The following is a 23532-nucleotide window of genomic DNA, read 5'->3' on the forward strand; positions in this document are numbered from 1 at the left end:
ATCTACGTTTTTATTAAGAAGGAATGTTAATGTTAAATCAGTCAAAATAAATCTCTTGGCGTGTTAAGCATGGGTGCGAATTCTGGGACACTCTAAGCTTATGCGAGTGTTAAGGTACCCAGAGTGCACGGGGGGTAGGGGGTCGGCTTTATCGATCGTCGTTCCGACAAGGGCAACCAGCAAGAAACAGGGAAACTCTCGACGAACGTTGCTCCTTTGTCTTTTTCCCTCATGAGCAACGAATTTTCACCAAGTCTGAGGAAACAAGGAATTAAAAGAATAGTTTTCTTAGTAGTGAAGGAAAGGATAGAAAAATAATTGCGCGTTGAAGAATACCGAGGGATATTAATATCTTCTTATACCGTGTATTTTTTGCTACGATAATTATCGGAAACTTTAAGAATTTATAGAAGTTGTAGTTGCGTATACCTATATACTATATACTCAAATATATACTATAACGTGTCATTAAATGATATTAGCTTAGGATGGACTTTACTCCAATTCTAATTTTATCAACTATGATTTAGGATCAAAGTGAGAAATTTTACACATGATTCTTTAAGAATGCATGACTCAATGATAATATATGATAATAATGATTTGATAATATATAACATTCCATATTTTTCCAGCACTTATATTTTTCATGATTCGTAGGAAGACGCGTAATAGTATATTATATTTGAAGAATACGATAAGCAAGTTGTTGATACATAGATAAGACATTTTAGCTAGCTTTAGATAAATATTCCACACTATCATAGACAAGAGTAGAAAAAATTAATGAGAAAAAAATTAAATAGTTTAAAAAAAGTTTATAAAATGTTTTATTAGTATTGAATGTACAAGTGTTTAATTAAGTATTATCATTATTGTATTCTACAGCCATTTAAGAAAAGGTGCATACATATAATGTTATCTCTTTATTCACATGATGTGTATTTGTTCATTCAGTTGTGTCGACAGATAATACATATTAGTATTACGAAGGAAACAGCGACGGTGATCATTAACCTGCGACGATCGAGAAAAATCATTTTGATGGGTGATATTCCATCCCACCCACCATTATGGCGTTTCTTTTGATAATCATAGTGACTGATTAAAGGTCGTTCACATCTGCTTTGTTTGACAATAAGTATCGGAAAACATTTTAGACCTTTGCATTTTTCTTACATTACCTTATCATAGCATACTTGAGTGAATTAGTGTTTGTTTGATCTTCTTTAATTTTATTTAATGATATCGTCTTTAATTAATTTTTATATTTAACAGTTATAGACCGAATATGAGATGACAAAATAAATATGTTTATGTTATTCTCTACAATATACTCCACGATACGCATAAAGTAGAACAAATATTTCATTAAATTCATATCTTTGAAGTTATATGTGTACTATATGTGTATGCGAAAGTGTGATATAGATTACGCGTGATTAAAATATGTGATTAGCACACAAATGAGGTTATCGTATCTTTAACGCAAGAATTTAATATTTTATTTTGTACTATTTTCTAATATAAGAGGATGTGTTCGTATAATATAAAATTTCGATAAGAAAAATAATTGATGTAAATATTCACTTTTTTACTATGTTATTACTATTACTTTCTATCTATCAAAATAGACGGAACCAAAGGAATACAGAAATAAGATAATCGTGCAATTACTTTCGGCGTTCGTCGCTACAAATCGGCCGGTCGATTTTAATCCGTACGTTCGAGCTGAAAATCGGAGACTCACGGACGGCCGGCGATTTATTTATTGGAGAAAGGGCTCCGGGGCCGGCTCTCGCTCGTCCTCCCGTTTCTCTCGACGCTTCTTCTGTCCTAAGCAGGATTCAATTTGGCCACTGCCCACGGTTCTACCTTCAAAGAGGAATCACCATTGCCTTCGTGTATGGCTGAACGGTCCTCGACGTGCGCGGGACCGGTCGGCGGCCTCTAGCATTAATCTTATATCGAACGCTTTATCCGCGTTCGCTTCCTCGCCCCGCTTCTTCGTCCCCCTGGCCACCGCCCTCTCCATCGTCGACCTCCTCAACCCTTGGACGAGCAGGAATTTTCAATTCTTTCGAGTACCGCGGGAGGAAAGCAGTTTGCTTGGGGCGTGTTGTTCTTCCGTGCTACTGCCCCGGTACCCGGAAGCTGGAATCAGCAGAGGTGGCTCCATCGTCTTTTGTTAGAAAAGGAAACAAAGAATATAAATATATTGGGTAATGATTGGTAAACAAATTTTAAACAACAAAATACAATTTTTTTTTAAGAAGAATAAATTTGAATATTTTATGGCTTCTAATTTATGCTATTGATGTAATGTAAAAATTAGAGCTTAATTAATTCGTGCATATGTTTAATCTTCTATCCAATGTGAATAACTTTCTTTATTGCGGCGTCCCCAATTCTCGATAGTCTTGTTCTCGCAACGATTAATCGCACGCGGGAATGATAGGACGTGGAAAACGAACAGCTTCGTCCGCGCCGCAGTCGGGAACGGAACCGCTAGCAGGACATTGGCTAGGACGAATAAGTAATGTAGAGGTCCATTATGCCGAAACGGTGAAGGGTCTCCAGTCGGGGTCAGCCAATCCCCCGGAGGGCCGTTAAAGTGAAATACTCCCGAATGCAAGGTGGCTGCCCGTCTCGCCTTCTTCGACGGTCCTGCCATGGGGCTCACCTCGTCCCTCTTCTCCCGGCAACCCCACCAGACGCACTCTCCTACCCTCCCGAAACCCAACCGTAGAAGTTCGCCTGTAGGTAAATCGTTGTTATCTGGACAGTGATAAACCCGTGAATGGAGTTCGCGCCGGGTTGGACGAATGGACGAGGGAGAGATGCAAAGAACGAAGAGGGGGAAGGTTCTCTGCAAGGCTTACGAAGGGTGGAAGGGGCGAATCGCGGAATGGATGGTCCTGTTTATGCGGACTGATTTCTGTTCGGACTTAGCCGCGACCCTCATTGGGCGAGAAAGAAAGGAAGGGTGCTGGGGACGCGTAGACGAGGCCGATGAACGAGCCATCGTAGAATCGACAATCGGGTGAGAGAGATTGGACGTGTCTCTCTTTTATTTCCAAATTATTTTTTGTCAAGAAATTATCCAAATGCACTTCTCTTCTTTTCTTCAATTCGCGGAAAGATTGACGATGTCGATTGAAAAATCCGGCCAATAAGATAATCGACCATTCTTTTATAACTTTTTTGCCGAGTGATATTCGATACAATTTTTGTAGACTTGCATAATTGAATTTTCCACAAACTCGCGCATGTCGAGCTTACTAGTTCTTTAGGGTGTATTGATTTCGATTGTCTCCATGGGGTTGAATGAGATCAGGGGCCCATGCAAACACCACGAGATTAAAGGAAAGGCTCTGTACTACGGTTCACGTTTGAATTGTATCCTCGGGCAAGCCATCCTTGTGGAAATGGCACTGAGGCAACTTTTAATATCTCTTTGAAAGTTCCAACGCGAACGACTAATAAACCATTTAATTAAAATTTAATATTATCTTGACACAAAACGTTGATTGAACTTAGTTATAAAATGTTATAATTATTATCGAAGAAGATTTTGAAATAATAATGCTTTCATATTAATAATAATATTTTAATGTTTTTTTATATTAATATTAATTACAATAACATCGTAATATCGCGAAGTTGCTACATTGTGGATGAAATATTTTCTAAATTTACTATTTCTTGAAAATATTTCGTATTCGCGCATGAAGCTCGTTGGAAAAGCGGAATACCGTACAATGGTCGTTCTAGCGGGGTAGATGGAGGTCAGCGGCCATTCTCTGATGATATTGATTAGCCGACGCCCTTAGTTAGCGCCGGCTACACTTTCTTCAGCCCCACCGCTTTTCCCGCTTCTCTTTTTCCTCTCGATAGGAAGAACGTCCTTTCTTTCTTTCGCGAAACCACAGGCTTCAGTTACCACCCTCGTTCTATCTTCGCCGCTCTCCTGCATCCTGCTGAACCCACCCGTCACTCCCTATTCTCCTACCGTCTTCTAGTTACTGTATTTCTGTCTTTGGAGCAACGCATTTCTCTGGTTATCGTTAGGAGGTAGATAAAACGAAGGAAGGTTAGTATTCCGCTAAGGGTGAGGGGGGTGTGAGAAAAGGCAGAAGAGAGTAGGGGAGAGGTGATGGGGAAAAGCGAGCTAAGTATTTCGGGCTAAATCATTCGTCAAGCAAATAATACCGAGTCTGAGTCACGTCGCATGCGGGGGCGATACGGTATTCGCGTGTTCCATAAATCCGAGATCTCCGCCAGCTACGGGGTGCTCGAAAAGACATGACATGGATATTCGGGACCTCGCACGCGACATAACACTCGTGAGACATAATAATAAATTTATTTACGGACGATGTCGATATAGATTAAGTCCGAAAAGGAAATCTAATAAATTTCTTGAAGAAATTTTAACGATACTTCATTGATTATTTACATATTAATGTTTTTAGTACGTTTTCATATTTGATAGTTGCTAAATATAAGCGCTAGTTATTGTTAAATGAAATATAGTTTATCGATAAGCAAAAATTTCTTAATGTATAGTCTCATTAAATTTTGCTTTTTGATAGCTCTGGCAGATATTCGTGTGTCACGTCTATAAACACTTCGATGCACCCTATATATCGCCCTTACAAATTTGGGAAGAAGAGGAAGAGCTCGGTATGCCCTCGTGTAATTAGACACTGCAGCCTGGAACAACATCCAGAGCCGGGCATTGTTCCCAGAAATTAAGGGAAACGGGGGAAAACCGGGAAAACTGGCAGGAATAGGGGATTCGGAGGGTCGCTAATTACGACGGGTTCTATCCGGGGGAGAGAAGCCATTTTCTGCACACGCATAGTCGCGCCGGTGTGCGTTATATTAATACACACGCGGGGCATAGAATTTATCTCGAGAACCTCTTTTGCAATTTGATCTTCCATCTGATATTGCCGTAGCGTCTGCTCCGAGGGAGATGGTGCATACTTTTCTCTCGTTTATGAAAGATAATATATGTGTAGTATTCACTTTAGTAGAATCTTCTTTTCAAGAAGAATTGAGAAAATGCTCAATATGCTTTATTTTATATATATTTATAGCATATTTTTAGGGAAAGATAATAATTATTATTTTAAATTTTGTGTCTCTTTGGCTACTGTTGTATTTTTGTATCTAACTTTACCTGGTTTTACTTGTGCAGCTAAAATCTGGATAGGCGACAATGATGTCTCGTGGCGAACGGACCAGTCTTTCAAGAGGACATCACCCTTAAATCCCTGTGCCACAACGACTACCACGACGACGACAAGCGGTGGGCCACTGACACATCCCCACCTGTCGCCACCCGTAGCTGCCCCTGTTACCACCCCCGATCACAGAAGCCCCAGTAGCATGCACGCGAAGCTTGGCATCTCACCCGGTGAGTGAAACGAATTTCTACGTAATATGGAAAAATACATCGTTCTGCGAGGACAATGCAAGTTATACTAAAACTAAAACGTTTTCAATTAAGACTAATTAAGAGTATCATGCAGCATCGCAATATTTTCTGCCTTTATTTCATTTTATACGTAACGTCATATTAATTTAAGTCTCGGAAAAAAAAGTTGAATTCGTAAAACGTACCCTCACGATCCGTCCGTGAGAAACCTAGTTTGTGCTCCGTCAGTGACGGTGCTCCGACAATCGTGGGTCGGTGGCTTAAAGTAGTCCTAAAGCGAGGCTCTTTAAATAATGCAATAAGCTTGATGTCATTTTGCCGGACAATGGGGGGAGTTCCTTTTATGGGAAGGTCCAGTAAAATTGCCTCTCGCAGGTGCTCCACGACAACTGCTTCGCCAATCACGACTTGGAGATTCGCGACGCTTGTCGTGCTCCGCTCCTCGCAATTCGCCGACGATAATGATACTGAGAGCGATTTACAACTTTACATATTACATCGAGCAACAAAGTTGCGAACAATCTGGAGCTGTATACAGCACCATAGAATTACACACTGACATAACAACTTTATAATATAAAATATTATTTAAATTTAAATCTGTTCTATTTAAACACTGTATATATCTTTATGTGATATAACTTACAAAATTCTGAGAAATTGTTATTATTTATATGCACATTAAATAGCTCGAGGTGACATCTGTATCACTATATTATTGATTTTTCTGGTTGATATTTCAATTATAAGAATTTGTATTCCGTTTGCATTTGAAGGATAAAAAAGCAACATTATAATTATCTTTTTCTTGTGGCAATGAAATATGGAAAATAATATAGTAGTAATAAGCGTTATATATTTTAAAGAAATTGTACATGCTATAAAGACTTTTCAAGTATTTATAAGAAAAGTACAGAAGATCAGAAAAGAACGTGGTGAAAAAGCACATTTTTATCGTTCTTAATGTAAATAGGAGCACTTAATATTGCAATCATCGTTTTCTTCGTATCGTCCATAGATTCAGAGTATAAAGACTGTTTCGCGCATTTATGAATATAAAGGCCGAGAACTGGCGAAACCATGATGGTTCTTTTCATTTACCTAAATAAATATAGCTCGAACAACGCGAGGGTGATCGTAGGGCCCTAAAGTTCATCGGTTATACGATCAGGCCCCAGACGGTCGAAGAGAACACTTTTCTCTTTCTAGCAGAAACGGGGGAGGGGAGGGGGTTACAATCTTGCGGGAGAGAGAGAGGGAAGCACTCGGCGCGGCATGTTTAATGCATCGCTCAACATTTCCATGTCAAACATCGCTTTGACTCGCGGAATTTAAAACCGTCTCGTTGCTGCGCGCGCACACACGCTCGCGATTGTGTGTGTGCGAGAGAGCGATGACGGGGAAACTATTCATCTTTATTTACTGGATAACCGCTGCACTCGACGAGGTGCGCAAAGTCCACGGTGCGGTCGATAAGGGTCGAAGCTTAAACTTAAAAGCCACAGGGGTGAAACCGGAGACTGAATAAGATTCCATTTTACAAGGTAAATGATGTTTCGGCAACGTGTCCGACTTTGTAAAGTGCGTTTTATAATGTGAAAGGATATTAGCATTTCTTCTCTTTATTATTCTAAAATGTATTTAGAAGTAGAACTAAAAGATTATTTCACCGTAATTTTAAATTTTTGTACAATTTTTTAAATATAATTTTTCATATAACATTTCCTTAGACATTAGATGATCGTAAAACCTAGTTTTGCCACAAACTTAATGAAGCAGTCTCATTCAAATTTACATTAAGAAAGGAACAATTTCTCGACCAGAAATTAAGCTAAAGGCAATTTTGTTACGAATACATATACTACATACCAACGTCTAATTAAACTCTAATCTAGTACAAATCATAAAATGTGATTGCGTATGTTATTTATCTACGAGATAAAAGTCAGCAATAGAATTCGTTTGCAATTTTCTACGGAAATAGTTTATAAAAAAAGCAGTTTATCTTTTTTTCTTTTCTGTATAATGAAACGCTGTAACATTTATCACAACCGCTGTTATCAGCGTCGAGCATGGTGTCGACTTTAAGGAAAGAAAGATATTTCCCCCTCCGAACGCAGGGTTCTTCCGAAGCTATTTGCCTCGCAAAGCCGTCCTCTGGCCTAGCTGCCAAGTGTGTTTATTCGGTATATCAATAAGGACGAAGTGGGCGAGAGCGAGGACGTGGTCCCCCGAGGTCCTCGTCCTTACGTGGCGGCGATCGGCGCGGCGGCGGCGGCTCTTTCTGGACAGCTTGATAACATTATGTCGCCTACGTCGACATATGCACTGGCTAGTTTTTAAAGAACGAGGGCCGGGAGGGCTCCCTAAAATATTACGGCCTCGTGAACACACTCTCGTAAAGACACATGTGTTACAACGACGTGTCCTTTCGCCCGAAAACGGGTACCCTTAAGTAAATTTAATACAATATATCTAAGAAAACAGTTGATAGATGAACATAAATCACTCTTTTGCATTGAATTGACAATACGTTGCCAGTAATTATTCTTCGATTAAGACACTTTATTCTTTTTACTTAAATTCAAGAAAAATTTAATGAAATTTGGAGATTTGTTACAGATATTTTTAACGCGTTGGAAATTTAAAAATTATAATCTATCTTGATATTTTTAACACAATCGTTAAAAAATTTGCAATTACATATAAAATTATTAAATTGAATTAAATAACATTGTGACAATGTTAACTCAGGAGCAGATTATATAAATTAGATGTAGCATATATACAGAGTGACACATGCGAATATCGAAAAGAAATCGGCTGGATAAAAGGGAGTGACGAAACTAGTAAGTACCTGTTAAAAAGTAATCTTTGAAGTCGTCGCATTGCGTGACGCACTCTATTCTTGCGTAAGTAACACTTGTCCAAAGGATTCTCTCTTGTCGGCATTCGGGAATCGTATTCCTCCCTCGGGACTATCACTCTTTCTCTGTGTTTCGGATCGTCCTTTTTTCTCCAAAATATGTAAATTCTGTTTATTCGAACTAACTCTATCGAATTATTTCACACCTCTGAATACTTAAAGCGCAAAACATTCAAAATAAGAAAATAAGATAATTAATTATAGAATATTTTATACAACTGTGCTGAAGTATTGACTACGGATGTTGAATCATGTTTTTATTTCTTCTGAGGTAGACAATTCTTTACTCTGTTCTTTTTATAAATGTTTAACAAAAAAACGGCACAATGTTTATTTTTAATTGTTGAGACACGCCAATATACTTGAAATTTCTTACGTCAGGCGTCGACTATGATTGCATTTATACTTTTATTTCTCTGTAGAATATAAAATATCGAGCGATATCCATATGCGGACCAATAACCAAGGCTACATGTCGTTGGTATACGAATGCCATCCATGTGGGGGTTATGGGGGGGGGGTTAGGGACGCGCAGGCGAGAAAGGGTGGCTTGAAATATTGGCTACATAGATTTCAACCATTATTGCCGCGTGTAAAACACGGCGACATTTGGCGTTAAATCGATCAGGGCGTACTATAGCGTCGTATGAGCATCGTTCCTTCTCACTCGGCGAATAAATACGCCGACCGATTGTAAAATGCAGCATAAACTCTGTAAATACGTTCAACGAGACAGCCCGAGCGCCGTTTTATTACGCCCAATCGATACCTTTGCATTTGCGCAGTTGTTTTGAACTTTACTAACTCATTTTGAAAAATTTCCCAAGCGTTATGTCATTTTTAATCGATCATTTTCTCAAAAGATACTTTTATCTTATTTAAAATTAGCTATCTTTATATTTTGATTAAAGTAGTAATTAAAAATGTTAGTTTCTTCTGCATATATGGAAGTAATAATTTTATTCTATCAAATTAACACTGGCCACATCGTGTTAAGTTTTCGATTTTCTTACTACTTGAAGGGTACAGGGGAAAAACGATCAAGGTCTACTTTTTGTTGAAATTGATCTGACAATCATACTATCTTATGGAATTTCCAAAGAATTTTCATAATTCTTACCTGTTTTGTCAAGTTACATAGTTACAATTTATTGGAAATAAGGCTAAAAGATGTACCGTAGGGGAAAAAAACGATTATACATTGTATGACAGAATCTGATGATTATAACTCACAAGCACGTAAACTAAGTAAACACTATGCATTCCGATATTTATAGTCAGTACTTTCTTTTCAGGAAAAAAACGATCAAGGTCCACTTTTTGTTGAAATTGATCTGACGATCATGCTATCTTATGGAATTTCTAATTTTTATAATTTTTAACTGTTTTGTCAAGTTACACAGTTACAAGTCTTTGGAAATAAGGCTAAAAGATGTATCCGTAGGGGGAAAAAACGACGAGTCTACGTGCTTGTGAGTTGTAATCATCAGACTCTGTCATACATTGTAACCACTGAGTAAACACTATGCATTCCGTAAACACTATCCATTCACTATCTATATATTTATCAGTACTTTTTTTAATAGCTTGCTAAAATATTCAATGTCTTAAAATTGCGTCTTTCTCGAAGTTACTCCGGATTGACATTGATCATTTTTCCCTTTCACTTGCTATCAGGCGTAATTTAACAATAAGATAAAATGTCACGTTAATACCTCTTAACTTCTTCCTCTTATTCATGAGATCTTTTTAGCGATGCGAGGTAGATTTACATTGTGACTTTTACCATTTTCGATCAACCGTAAGAGAGAGACGCGCGTAGAAAGACATGCAATTAAAAGATTAGATGTATATTAATCGAGATCGCACTGACTAATTTCAGTGACAAAGTAACCGTACTTTTCCAAACTGGCAAACGTCAATTCTATAATTTAATTTTCAGTTTCTTATGTGTGTGTGAGACTTAAAATATCCATTTATAATTTAATACAGTATACAATCTTTATGTTCTTAGTATGTAGAAGTGTTATCAAATTCTTAGATATAGGTGCCTCTTGTATTTCATTTCGATGAAACACCTTATTGTTTACGCAATCGATTTGGAGAAATTACTCATCCACGATAAGCGCGCACGTTTAATGATTTACTGAGAACGAACGAATATGCTGTTTAAGCAGCGCGAAGGACTTACAACGATTACAAAGTAGGGAACATTCGCGCTTTCCTCGCATTTGCCGAAAAGCAGGTGTACCACAAATTAGCATCGGACTGTAAACACATTATTTACGGACGATTTACCGTTCCGACGGTCCGACGGCAATAATTGAAGAGTTAATTAACTCACGTTAAAGTCAACCGCTCCGATCAAAATCCATTCGTGGCTGAGTACCCTCGCACCGGAAGTACTCATTTGTCATCGCGTTCAGGTGTTCTTGCTCTTCGAAATTCATTGCGATGTACATTGTTGCGGCTCATCAACCTCTTAAAGAGATTTATTAAATCATAATGGTGTGTATGTACCCAAGTATAAAAGTAAGACTAGCGTGCAAAATATTTGAAAATTTATTCACTCAGTTATTATTACAAATTATTAGAATTCTTTATTATAGCTCTCGTGCGAAAGATACGAAACGCAACGAATAAATTTCGCGTTCCGAAGATACGTAATGAGCGGCGGGTCAAACATCGAAGATACACTATATTAAAAGGATGCTTCGCGTGGCTAAAAAAAGTACCAATTAGCTGCGAATTTATAATAATACGCGATTTGCCATAATTAATCGACTACGCGCGCGCACTCGACCTCTCCGCGTGCAACGCACATGCACATGTGTATATACATATTATTACACACACAAGCGCACAAATAAACGGTCGTGCACTTTTTCAGATTATAATTTTAGATAAGCCGGTTCTCTCCGTTCTTCGCTGACGCAAATGGCGGCGTGTAGGCAAATTGAGGTGAGATTGGAGGTCAGGATTGCTAACCGCCCGTTACCGCATCGCGTTATTCACGTTGTACCGGGACGGTACAGAAGCGATTTGCAAGTTAGTTACTATCCATGCGCGATCTAAATCTAGGAAGGGCGATGCGTGAAAACGAGAATTAAGAGGATCTCGCCGATTACACACACGCGCGCGTGCGCGCGCAAGCAGCAAAGCTGCATCGTCGACTTGTTGCAGGAAACTACCACTGTCGAGACACGGTAAATTTCTTCCGATGGTAGCTGCTGGATTAGATCTAATCTAGCGTATCGTAGAAAGCAACAGTGATAAAGCCGGAATTGTGATTTTGTGCGCGACACGTGTTGCGTTTTACAGGTCGCGTATCGCAATCTCTTTAATATAAAAAATTCGCTACCAAATCTGTTATTTATAGTTAATTATTCAATTTAATCGCAATTGAATAAATAATTGAGCTAGTAGCGAATTCAAAGCATCATATATCATCACGTCATTTTCTTCTGACGTAGCTAAATAGCTTGTTGCATGTTCGATATTACCAGAAATTGTATTTGATCAATTGCGTGAAAGTTGCAATGGGGAAATATGGGAACGAGGGTCTATTACGTAGATCTCCATATCTAGTTCTGAGACTAACTATATGTACTTAACCAACAGTCATTTTGTAATTACTGTCCATTGTGATTACGAAAAGCCCATTAGGAAATCATTACGAGAAAATGCGATCTTGCTTTCCGTGTGAAAACGCCAACGTCAATGTAAGTAGCCGTGTATCTCCGTGTTATAAAACTCAGAACCCACTATCGTCTAGAAGGAAACACACCTAACCGAACACCTCTAATTAGAGGCACGTACCCGGGATATTCGGTACGGTTAGTTTCCTTCGACAGTCGATAATTCTTCTCGTTTGATAATAAACGAGCGACGGTTATTTTCTACGGACCGGAGAGATAATGTTCGCGTCATCCATCAATGTCATTGACACCAGGATCAGGGAAATATTAATAACGCGCGCGAGCGCGAGCCAGCGAGCGCGCAAGTGCAAACGGTACGCGGAGTGAGCCGCAGACGAGCAGTATCTTCTCGCGATCTTCTTCCTCGATCTCTCTCTCGATCTCCCTCGATCTCTTATTTTAGCCGAAAGAGAAAGAAAGAGAGGCCGTCGTTATCTCTCGCCAGCTGCACGTGAATACGTAACGATTTGCGCGTCTCGCTCTCATATACTTCCTCATCTTCCAAGAGGTTCGCTCCTCTGAGAGAGGAGCCGAGGGAACGATTAAGATAAACCAAACCGCTAATTAAGGGGGAGAGGCCAGGTAAGCGGCTCTACGCCGTGTTCTAGGCCACGCATCTTATACACTCAAGCGTGTAACAGCTTTTTCGCGCAGTCAGCCAACCCGCTCGGCCAAATGTCAACCGACGTCATCTCTCTCGCGCGTATACGCGGTCGTCCGTGTCGGTTTGCATCTCACCGAGCGAGAGATCGGAGAGATCTGTGCGCCGCGATAAATACCGCCGCGGATGAATACCTCATTCGAAAAAATAATTTGCGATTAGCGCGGAACTGTTACACTGTATAGTGGTACAAGACCGCGTAGCCGCATCCTATATGGTCGAGATTGGAATGCGAGCGATTTTGATGTGGCAGGCACACGGGATATACGGTGAAAATTAACAGACTTTATGACTTTCGGGATATTACGAAGGTAACATTATTCTTTGAAAGAAGAACGCATAATATGCGGCGCACAGGTTCAACATTTGGAATGAATGCAGAGATATGTAGATTTCACATAAAATCTTTTTAAGAATCTTTTTAAAAATGAAATGCTAACATAATGTATCGAAGTTCTTCTTTACATTCAAGTATATAGCAAAGATTTTGAATCTCTTTATTGAGAGAGAAATAGACGCGAACTCTAATGAAATCTCGAATTGTGTTTCGATTTTTCTTACACCAATTTTCGCACGCCGCCGCGCGCCGCGTTCGAAGGCGTACCTATACACGAAAATGCTCGGCATCACCCGGTATGTGAATTCGCGCGAAGCATCGCGTAATACCAAGGGATCACGGTGGACCAGCTAACGTGATTATTATAAAGTCAATACGTTGCTAACTCATCAGCCGGCTCCGCCCTCTAACAGCCCGGTAATATGCACCGGCCAAGAAGTCAGTTACGCTCTATCAGTGCTCGCTCTCGCTCCCTCTCGCCTTCTCCTCTTATCGCGCACTCTTACACTACCTCGTTCCTCGCGTCTCTCCCTCGGTGCGCGCAGCCTCCCTTAAACATAAGTGTGTCTACCTACGTGGATAGGTAAGTGCCTACCTACGTGTGTAACCTACCGACATACGTGGCGGCGCATCCTTCCCTCTCGCCTCATTGCCCGTCTTCCTTTCTTCCTCTCTCGCGTTGTTCCTCTCTCCGCCCGGCTCCGCCACTACCTGCACGTGCAATACACGTTCCGCTGTACAGTCCGCCGGTATCTGCCGGATCTGAACGAGCTGCACGAAATCGCTGCCTGCAATTATCCCTGAGAAATATATTACTTAAAGGAGCGCTGCGCGGCCGTAAGAAAACGAGCCGGCGCGCAACTATTTTCCGTAGTCGCGATCTCGGCGCTGCCTTACGTACACATAGATACGCGTCGAACATTATCGGGATTCATTTCGCCGATTTTTGAGGAAATCGGCCGCGCATTGCGCTGCGCCCAAGTTGCGAGGAAATGCGTCCCGCAATTTACTCTCCCTCTCTCTCCGAGAGCTGTGTTATTTTGGAATGGTTCGTTACGGGACGAGTATATAATGGAAGCTTCGCGCGAAGCGATTGCTTTTATTATAAAGGGATCGCGTTGTCGGGTCTGTTTCGAGAGACTTTTTTTTACATATTTGTAATCGAGTGGAAATCGCTGCGTTGAGCTATCGCGACCGTAAAGACGAAAATTTTTGCTCACGATTACTTTTATTCAAATCACTGTGTCGTGCCATTTCATCTTCATTTGGTTCTCAAAAAGATGGACTTTTAATTAAAAGATTATTCTTTTGGGTTTCTTTATCACGATATCGTATTTTTGCCGTGGATTATTATCACGATGCTCGAGCGCGTTCCTATTAACTTTCGCGCGGCAGGCGAGAAGCCCAGCGTGTAATTTCTAAGAGCATGCTCATTACTCTGGAATAGTTCGTTACAAGTGAATTATGAAAGCGAGGTAGATCATGGTTAACTTTGTCGAACGGCATGAATCTTTCTTAACTACATTCCTGATTATTTATTTTCGTCAAAGTTTTGTTACTTATCGTATGTCTGTCAAAAAGTTTCGCCATAATCAGACTTTTAATGGGTCGTATTATTTGATTCTCTTTCAAGTACTTTGAAGAATTGCAAGAAATATACATTTAATTAGAAAAACTGCCTGTTGAACAGATAAATTGATTCAAGAGCTGAAAAATTGTTATGGATAAAATAGTATCGAGCGTGTTAGCGGCGTCAGCAGTTTCCGAGATTAATATTACGGAATTACCCGTGCGCTCTTTCTTACGAGGCGCATAGCGCCGCGCGCATCGGTGATCTATGAAAATTATCGATACTTATCGCGCTGCGGTTGCTCGCGCGTGATAAATGCACGCACTAACGCGCGTTCGCGCGAGAGAAAGAAGGAGAGAAAGAGAGAGAACCGCGAGTCCGCGAGGAGTAACCGATAACGTAATACGGGAAAAGGGAAAAGCAAGAGAGAGAGAGAGAGAGAGAGAGAGAGAGAGAGCGTACCACCTCGCCGAGGTATCTGTTACATGCCTTATGGACAGCGCGGAACGCGTTATTACAGTCGGGTAGGCGGTACGGGAGGAATCGCGCCTTTTTTCCTCGGCGAGCGAGTTCAAGGTCAGGGTTGGGCCTGGGTCGTTTCATTCATTCGTGTGAAAAGTACGCGTGTGGAGTCGGGGCCCCGGCCGCGCGGCCGTGCAACTCGCGCGCAACTCCGCCACGTACATACGCAGGTGTAGGTCTTAATCCGGCGTCTCGATCTCTCGAACATGAGTTGCGGAGCCGTAGATGCGTGATTGCTTTTAGATCGAGTGTGTGCATAGCGAGACGCGCTTCCCCTCCGCGCGCGCGGGTCTGAGGGATACGAGAGTAATTCGCGATATTGTATCGAGCGAGGTATCTATTCAGAGACTGGACGGGCTCCTATTTCTGCCGAGCGGCAACTACTCGTTAGCTTAAATACTCTTCTTGGAGAAGTAGCTGTTGATACAGTCATCTTAAATTACTCGCGTTCGCAAATCTTCCCCTTCGCGGAGAAACGAGTGTATACACAGATCTCGTTTCCGTATATGGATACCGAAGGGTCGCATGAACCGGTGGATGTCGCATCGCGACGCATCGGCGACGTGTAGGGGGGCCGAGTGTAATGATGTCGTTACAGTCGTTACACACTGACAGCGAGGTGCTTGAGATCCTGCGTCCTTAGGTGAAGTCGTTAAGGCGACTTAAACTGAGACTTCTCGCTGAAGGAACGGCCGAGTGTTCACACGTCCCGGGTGTATCTCGACTGATTTCCGTTTTCGAGGCTAATTTCGGAGGGAACGTGACGATCGGTTTCTTCGCCGCGGCACGTGAGGAGATAGTTGCCCTTCGGCTGCGTGCGTGTGCATGCGTGCAACGTGTACGTCGCGACGCGAGCACGAGCACGCGCAGCGCGCGCGCACACACGTGCGTATCCGTGTATGCGCCTCTCGTGGGTTCGGGGTCAGAGGTTAAGCGGCGTGATTGAGTCTTGCTTACAAGGAGCCGCCCTTCGTTGCTCCTCTCGGGCCCTACCTCCTGGGGAAGGAAACCATAATGCAATTTAAGCCATAATACTTGACTTTAAATTGAAAAGATTGCCCGAGGGATGCGAGGGAGCCGGACGGTGCTTGTCGTCGTGTCTGGTGGTGGTGGTGGTGGTGATGCCCGTAATGGTGACCGGGCTTGGAGAATGAGGCGGAGGAGGTGACCGGAGTGGAGTCCGAGAAGGTCGTCGTAGCACCTTGCGCGCATTTGCGCCGATAGGACATACGCGGTTGCGCGCGTGTCGAACGACGTAATCTCGCGCGGGACGCAACTTAGATAAACGATCATCGGCACCAATATCACGCCTACCACGGCGTTAAGCATCCAGCCGTACGATCTTTGAACCGCGCCCTCCCGTATCTATGTTCACCCTCGATTCCGCGTTTCGCCTCTGATAGCGATTAGCAGGAAGATCGCTACCTTCGTCTTCCTATCGGACTTTCTCGCCTGGCTTGCTTGTCGCTCGCCTCGAGAAAATCATCGTGCGTTACAATGAAAATGTGTATAATCTGGCGATGATGCTTTATTCTCGAGTGCACGTAATAACTTTAGGTGAAACAAGAATTAATTGAATAATATGTTATAGACCTTTTAATGATGCGTTTCATTTAAGATTAATTTTTTTGAAAGAATATATTTTAAACATTTTTTTATCAAAGAGGTTTTTTTCACACCTTCCGGAGCACGCTGCATAAATTTGAAGTTTTCTTCTGTACAGTAACATTGAAATCTTGCTTCTTACGATATCGCGAAAGTTTTTGACGTTAACACTTATCTAAATCGTAATTCTGAAGCAGCAGAGACTGCGCATAGGAATAACTCGCGATGTAAAGAGTGATAGAACGTGATCGGTAGCCTGGACAGGTGTTAAGTTAAAACTGCAATCAGCAGACACGGCCTGAGTATATGGTTGCCAGTCTCGGTGTGGCTCAAACGGAAAGCAGTTTTCCCAATTGGCGAGTTTCTCCACGCGGTCGTGCTGACCAGCGGCCATCTGTCGGTCCGTACCAGTGTTGATGTCCTATTCTCCCTGCCTCGTCTCAACATCGTCTCCTCTCCTTCACTCGCGTTCCGCCCTGCACGCTCGCTGGCTTACATTTCCAATCAATAACCGATTGAACAAACCCCACCCCACCCTACTCCACCCCCATCTGCCTTCCCCAACGAATTCCAGCGAACTAACAGCCAGCCAATTCCGCGTTTCGCAGTACAGATACGAAGTTTATCGTCATTCCTAATTGCGAGCAATTGTTGGGTACAATGCAAAGAGAATAAAACTTTTTTTAAATTTTGAAAAATTGTCCAAAATGAGGATTTTTACTTACAATATAGATATTATTGAAGTTATTCTCAATTATGAAGAATTAGCATTGAGGATATTTTTTGAAATAAAATTAAAAAATAAAATAATAATAATAAGTAAAATTTTCCATTTTTCTTAAGATTGTGTTAATCTTATTAAATTGACTATTAATTTAATTATTTTATTGTACTGTGCGCTAGCTTTAGTTGAGATTGCGTTTTAAGACCGTAAGTAACGACGCGTGGTTTGCTAAGGCGAAGAATTGTGCGCGAATAATAAATATTATTAGGCTACCAAAATTTAGTTCGAATTGACATTTCTTCTAAAAAAAAATAAAATCTTAAAATTAAAAATTGGTTATTATTCTTATCGATGTTTGATTTTTGAGTGTAAGAAGGGAAGGAAGAATGCCGAAATGTAATAAAGGCGAGTAGAAGCTCTCTCAGATTTTTGCAAACCCGAGTAGACGAATTTCTCTTCACCAAAGAGATTCAATTAACTGATACTTTAATCTGCCCACGAAAATCGTATTTTTCCTGCTTTTTGTTTCGCGCGCGGCGAGTGTCAGAAGAGGCTCCACGATGACCTGGCGCACGATAATTACTAGCGAGAAGTCTCTCGACCAGTTTCTTTAAGGAAAGAAACGCACGGCGGCCACAGGGTGTTTCTGCGGGGCGGTCGAGGTGGAAGAGAGCCCTTCGTCGGGTACGCGAGATGATAAATCAGATAGGTGGCGGCAGCTGGTCCCCGGGAAATTGCCTCCCCATTGTACAAGGGACGTGTTATTTTGGAAAATCATCTCTCGGCTCTTTGCCTGCTAATTTCGTCGTGCCCTACGTTTCGAAATTACTACCTACTTCCTGGGTCGCGGACCCGAAGTCGCCTTCGGTGAACGCGAAGTCGACCTGGGCATATGGAATGCGGTTTATGCGCTCGACCTATCGGCTTCTGCCGACGTGAAACTCGTTTTGGTATTAATCGGAAACGCGTGTTGCATTTTCGTCGATTTCATCTTCGATGATGACTTGAAGATACCTGACTCTCTTCAAAAGTTTCTCGGTGATGCTAAAAAAGTTTGTATTTATATAGGAAACATTGTACAGCACAGTAAGGAACCTTCAGTGTTTCCTGTATATAATTTCACACCAAATTTAAAGATTTTTCCTTTATTATCTTTTTCTGAGTAGAGATTCAGCTCATTTGTGTATATGCAGGTAAAGACAAACAATTACAGTCACAGTTGAAAGAATTACTTTTGTACACGCAAGATCTAAAGATCTAAAAAAAAGTATAGAAAGAAATGAATAAATTTTTTAACTTATTTATACGTTATACTTCAAATTATATAAATTAAGTATATGTACTAATAGAGAACATGTCTAATAGTACAATAGATTTATACAATACATATATTTGAACTTTTATAAATGTTTAATACATGCATATTACTTCTGTTTAAAAAAATCTTACACAAGTTTGCAAGCTCTTTGGTATCGAACTTATTTCTGCATTCTTTATTCAAATTCTTTTGATCGTTAACTCTTTCGAGGAATACAATATTGCAGGAATTTTCTTGAAACATGCCGGTGGTCAATAAAAACATAAAGATACCGACAAAAGTATTTGCCGCGTTTTTCGACGAAACATAAAGTGCATAGATATGTAAATGCGTTTTCTATCAATAGGGTGATCGATGTAAAACCTTTAAAAGTTCAGGAATGTCGAGGCACGTATCGTGGACTGAAACGTGGGACTGAATTCGAGAAGACTCTTAAGAACCTTTCCAGATTTGCAGCGGTCTAGCATTAGCATGTCGGAAGAGATATTCTGTTTCACGGTAAGGAGACTGACAACAGGCTATCCGGTTGTAGTAATTCCATGGGAAACGAGAATTGCTTTTGACTTTTCTTCAGGTAGCTCCATCAAGTAATTAAATATAATTTAAAGTGATAATTTATTTTTAACGATAATAATATTGATGGATAATATTGTGATTTTGTTACTGATATTTAAGAGAATAAAAATAGAATTTTTAATATTGAAATGTACTTTCCGCAATTTAATGCAAAACATTAATCTGATCGAAGACATTAGAGTAAATAGAGCTATACTTGTACACATTGCGATTCTTTTCTTTACCTTCTGCAATTCTATTTTAAGTTTATCATAATGAGGCGTATAAACTGCCCCAAACGAATCATCGAGAAGGCGACCTTTGACCTAGCTGACCCTTGACAGTCACGACATACGCAACATACGAGCAATATCATTATACAACGTACAATGACGCAGTCCACTGCACCCTAGACCGATCTAGCTTGACCCCCGATCTCTCGCTTTGTCGCTGGACAATATGCGCGCGGTTCCTCCCTTAGAAGACATGCTCGTATACCAACAACATTGCGCGTGGTTATATAGGATTACGTGTTGTTGCTGTAAGAATGTTGTAAATTTTTCAATACGTAAACATCTTTAAAGGAAGAAATAAAGAAGATTGCATTTTTTATAATAATTTAGAGATATTGTCAACGTGCTTATATATTTTACTGCGACAATCAATTTATATATCGCCGAAAGTTCTTTGTAAATCACGAGACACATATGTCACATTTCCGTTCTTAAATAGGTTTTCCCAGCATTCGAATGTGGCGTTTTCCTGAAAATATTCAATCGGTTTTAATTGGCGGATGCGACTGGACAGCGCGTGCCGGCGCGGCGTCACGTCGGATTCCCCCCGCTCGTTCGTAATATCCCCGAATGTTTCCCGCCCGGAAATTTGTCCAGCCTGCCCATTATCGTGCGCACAATTAAAGCCAATAATTCACCGCGCGATGGGGGGAAGGCGGGGACGCATGGACCGATCTGGCACGGGTCAAATCGAATGAAAGGACAAAGTGTCCGCGCGCTCCACATTTTCGAGTGTGTCCATTTTCCCGGCCGAACCCCACCGTCTATCACGGCTGGCGACGGTGAGAAGCTATCGCGGCCCTACACGCGTAGGTAACAATAATGGCCACTGACCATTGGCCATCCCTGAATATTCCACCCTGTGCTACGATGATTCAATCCGACAATGGCCCATTCCTCCCGACAATGCTCTGGTCAAATGCACTGCTGTCGGCGAGAAGGGGTGGTTGCAAAATAGGGGCGCTCAGCGACCTCTGACCCTACCCCCTCGGAAAAGCGTGGGTGAGGTCGTCCCGCTTTTCAATAGACGAGACAGTTTTTGTGTGAGTGCCTTTTCCCGAGCTTCTCTCGACATCAGAACGTGCGGCAGACGGATTTTTGATGTTAAAATCGTGCATTATTTCGATGTAATATTTCTATATCATTGTTTTTTTTTATTATTAATTTAATATTAATTGTATGTATAATTAATACATGCGATTTGCGACGATTATGGATATTGTTATTAATTACAGTTATTTCAAAGATGATGTATTATACCAATTACGTTTCTGTGAAAGTGAATATAGACCCATAAATGTTTTTTTAACAAATCTTTGAGAAGGCATATATAATTATCTATAATTAATTATATTTATACGAGTTTAATCTCGACCACATAATTTTGCAACCGTATAATTTAATAACTATTGGCGAGCATGTCTTGAAAAAATGTGTTGAAAAAAATTTGCTTAATGCGAGATCCATTAGTCACATGTTGATCAGACGATATAGATATAGAGAATAAAACATAGAAACGCACGTCGCGATATCTATACTGATACACATTGCGCGCCAGAAACGTGATAAGCTTTCTCATCCGAGTAATTACTGTTTTCGTGTACTCTTTTGCAGATTTACCGCACATGCGTTAAAACGAATAGCACGAATACATTCTCGGCTTGATGCACGAGTCTGCCATTACACGCACTCAAGCGTATGAATAATGAGGGATGGGCGTTTAATTATTATACTCATCGTAACGTATAATATACCGTGTATCGGAGCGATATCTTTTACTTGTGTGCACGCAGATACATTTTCTTGGTTCAATTATTTTCACGCGCCACTATGCGCAATCATTCCGGGAGAGCCTCGATCGTTTTTTCATATATTTTTATTTTCCCTTAGGGAAAATCGAATACATCACTTATGTCTCACGAAATATCGGCGTGATGGTCATTCACAATGAAGAAATTTCGTCTCGTCGTTAACATGCTTAAATTTTTCCGCACTGAACATGGATCTGCAAGTTTTGCGCGTCAACAAAGACGATCCATCATTCACCAATGGACCATGTTTGGGACAGATTGTAACGGACCCCAGCTGGCTGCGTCTGTTTCCCTGTTTATACAATTCTCCCTCGTTCTGCATCTCTTTCTCTTTCTCCCATCCTCTTCAGAATGTATGTATACATTCTTTCGCTGGACTTACTTTTCTCGTTACTGCTCAATGATGTACTGTCACATGTTCCAAAATTCATTTCAGAAAACTCGGGTACACAATAATAGGAAATAATTGATATGTCACAACAATTAATGTTACAGTAAAAAACATACTTTGCAAATTTTATAATATAAATTTATTAGTATTTATATATTTAACAAATTGTCTTAGCCCTTTAAGATCAGATAAACAATTATTAATTATATTGTAAACTCTAACTAAATATTTTATATTTAAATTTACATACTTTACATAATTATTTAATGTTTAAATTATTCAATGTAACCTGGAAAATCTTCCGTTTGTATAATATTTTGGGACTAATAACAATTAACTAAAATAATAACAAATTAATAACAATTGGTGTCGGAGCCAAAGAAGGAACCATTAAAACGATAACTCGATTACATTCAAACGGCGCATTTAGAATGATGAAGGCGCCTCTAGGTATTCGTTATCGAGTCCGACCGGCAATAATTAAGGCAATTGATTAATTAACCGAATTAGATAATCTGCGGATCGATCTGGGTGTAAAAGTAATTGAGCGCCGACTCATCGTTCTTTTTGGGCAAGCAGACGTTTTATTTATATCGTAACCCACGATAAGGCCATTTCCATAGCAATTACTCAATTGACATTTACAATCATTATTACCAGCATGGGTGCAGTTGGAGATAATAGATTTTAGATGTCTCGTGTTTAAAAGAGCCAATTGTGGCGATGTAAATTTGTTAGTTGTGCAGCATACTTAATATTGAGGTAGTCAAATTTCGTGCCCTAAAACATCAGACAGCCATCTGTGTAATATTTAAAAAGAATGTATTTTTAAGAATAAGAATAAGGAAGGACATTTTTAAGAAAATATATTTTTAAGGATATTTTTAAAAGCATTTTTTGAATGTTTTATTGTCCCTGAAGCATTTGTCTCAAACATGTTCTTCCGTCAATTAACATCGAATTTGAAAGATTTGTATAAACGCAATACGAATAACTTATAATATTCCTTTGCCTTTTGTTGTGAAAACAAGATGTAATGTTTTTTATCAAAATTTATGGCATAATAACTTAAAATTACAATGTTTCCCAAACAACAGGTATTTCAATGATTTTTTTCTTTTTTCTTTTGTAATCCTGAATCAATCAGTAAGCCAAAAGGTAGTCAAAGGAGAAACGCGTTTGTAACCGTTTTTTTATTTTTTTAAGTTAAAAGCTTTCTAACAACTACACAGGAAATGACAACGTGTGTACAAAGTATTTCATGTTGTTAGATAGACATTATATATATAGAAACGTTTTTTTAACATTGTTTTTAGCAGAATACAAAAAACTATATACAATTTTTAAAAATTTGATATACCTAATATTATATGAATTAATAAGTGAAAATTAGAGAGAAAGAAAAAGAAAGAGAGAGAGAGAGAGAGAGAGAGAGAGAGAAGAAGAAGAGAAAAAAGAGGGAAAATAAAACTAATTATGATTTGTATGTAAAATATTAATTGTAATAAATAATTAAAAAATTAGTACGATTGAGAAATACGCGTGTAAATTATTCATCTATAATTATGGGTTCAGAGAAGTATTTCCGAAATAACTTTGTAAATTACTAGTTGGCGAAATTAAAAGCTCGCGTCTGTCGATACGCACCGTCAAAGAAGAAAGATAGGAGAGACGT

General features: G+C 40.0%; 1 protein-coding gene across 2 annotated transcripts in view; it reads left to right on the forward strand.

The window, feature by feature from the left end:
- Positions 1 to 23532, forward strand: part of LOC139820619 (uncharacterized) — a 124403-nt gene that overhangs the window by 56504 nt on the left and 44367 nt on the right. For both annotated transcript variants that reach the window (XM_071791018.1, XM_071791017.1), the window contains exon 3: positions 5207 to 5425. In XM_071791018.1, the coding sequence (XP_071647119.1) occupies positions 5207 to 5425 (219 nt within the window). The remainder of the gene's footprint in view (positions 1 to 5206; positions 5426 to 23532) is intronic.

Source organism: Temnothorax longispinosus, chromosome 10 (assembly GCF_030848805.1).
Source record: "Temnothorax longispinosus isolate EJ_2023e chromosome 10, Tlon_JGU_v1, whole genome shotgun sequence".
Taxonomy (NCBI): Eukaryota; Metazoa; Arthropoda; class Insecta; order Hymenoptera; family Formicidae; genus Temnothorax; species Temnothorax longispinosus.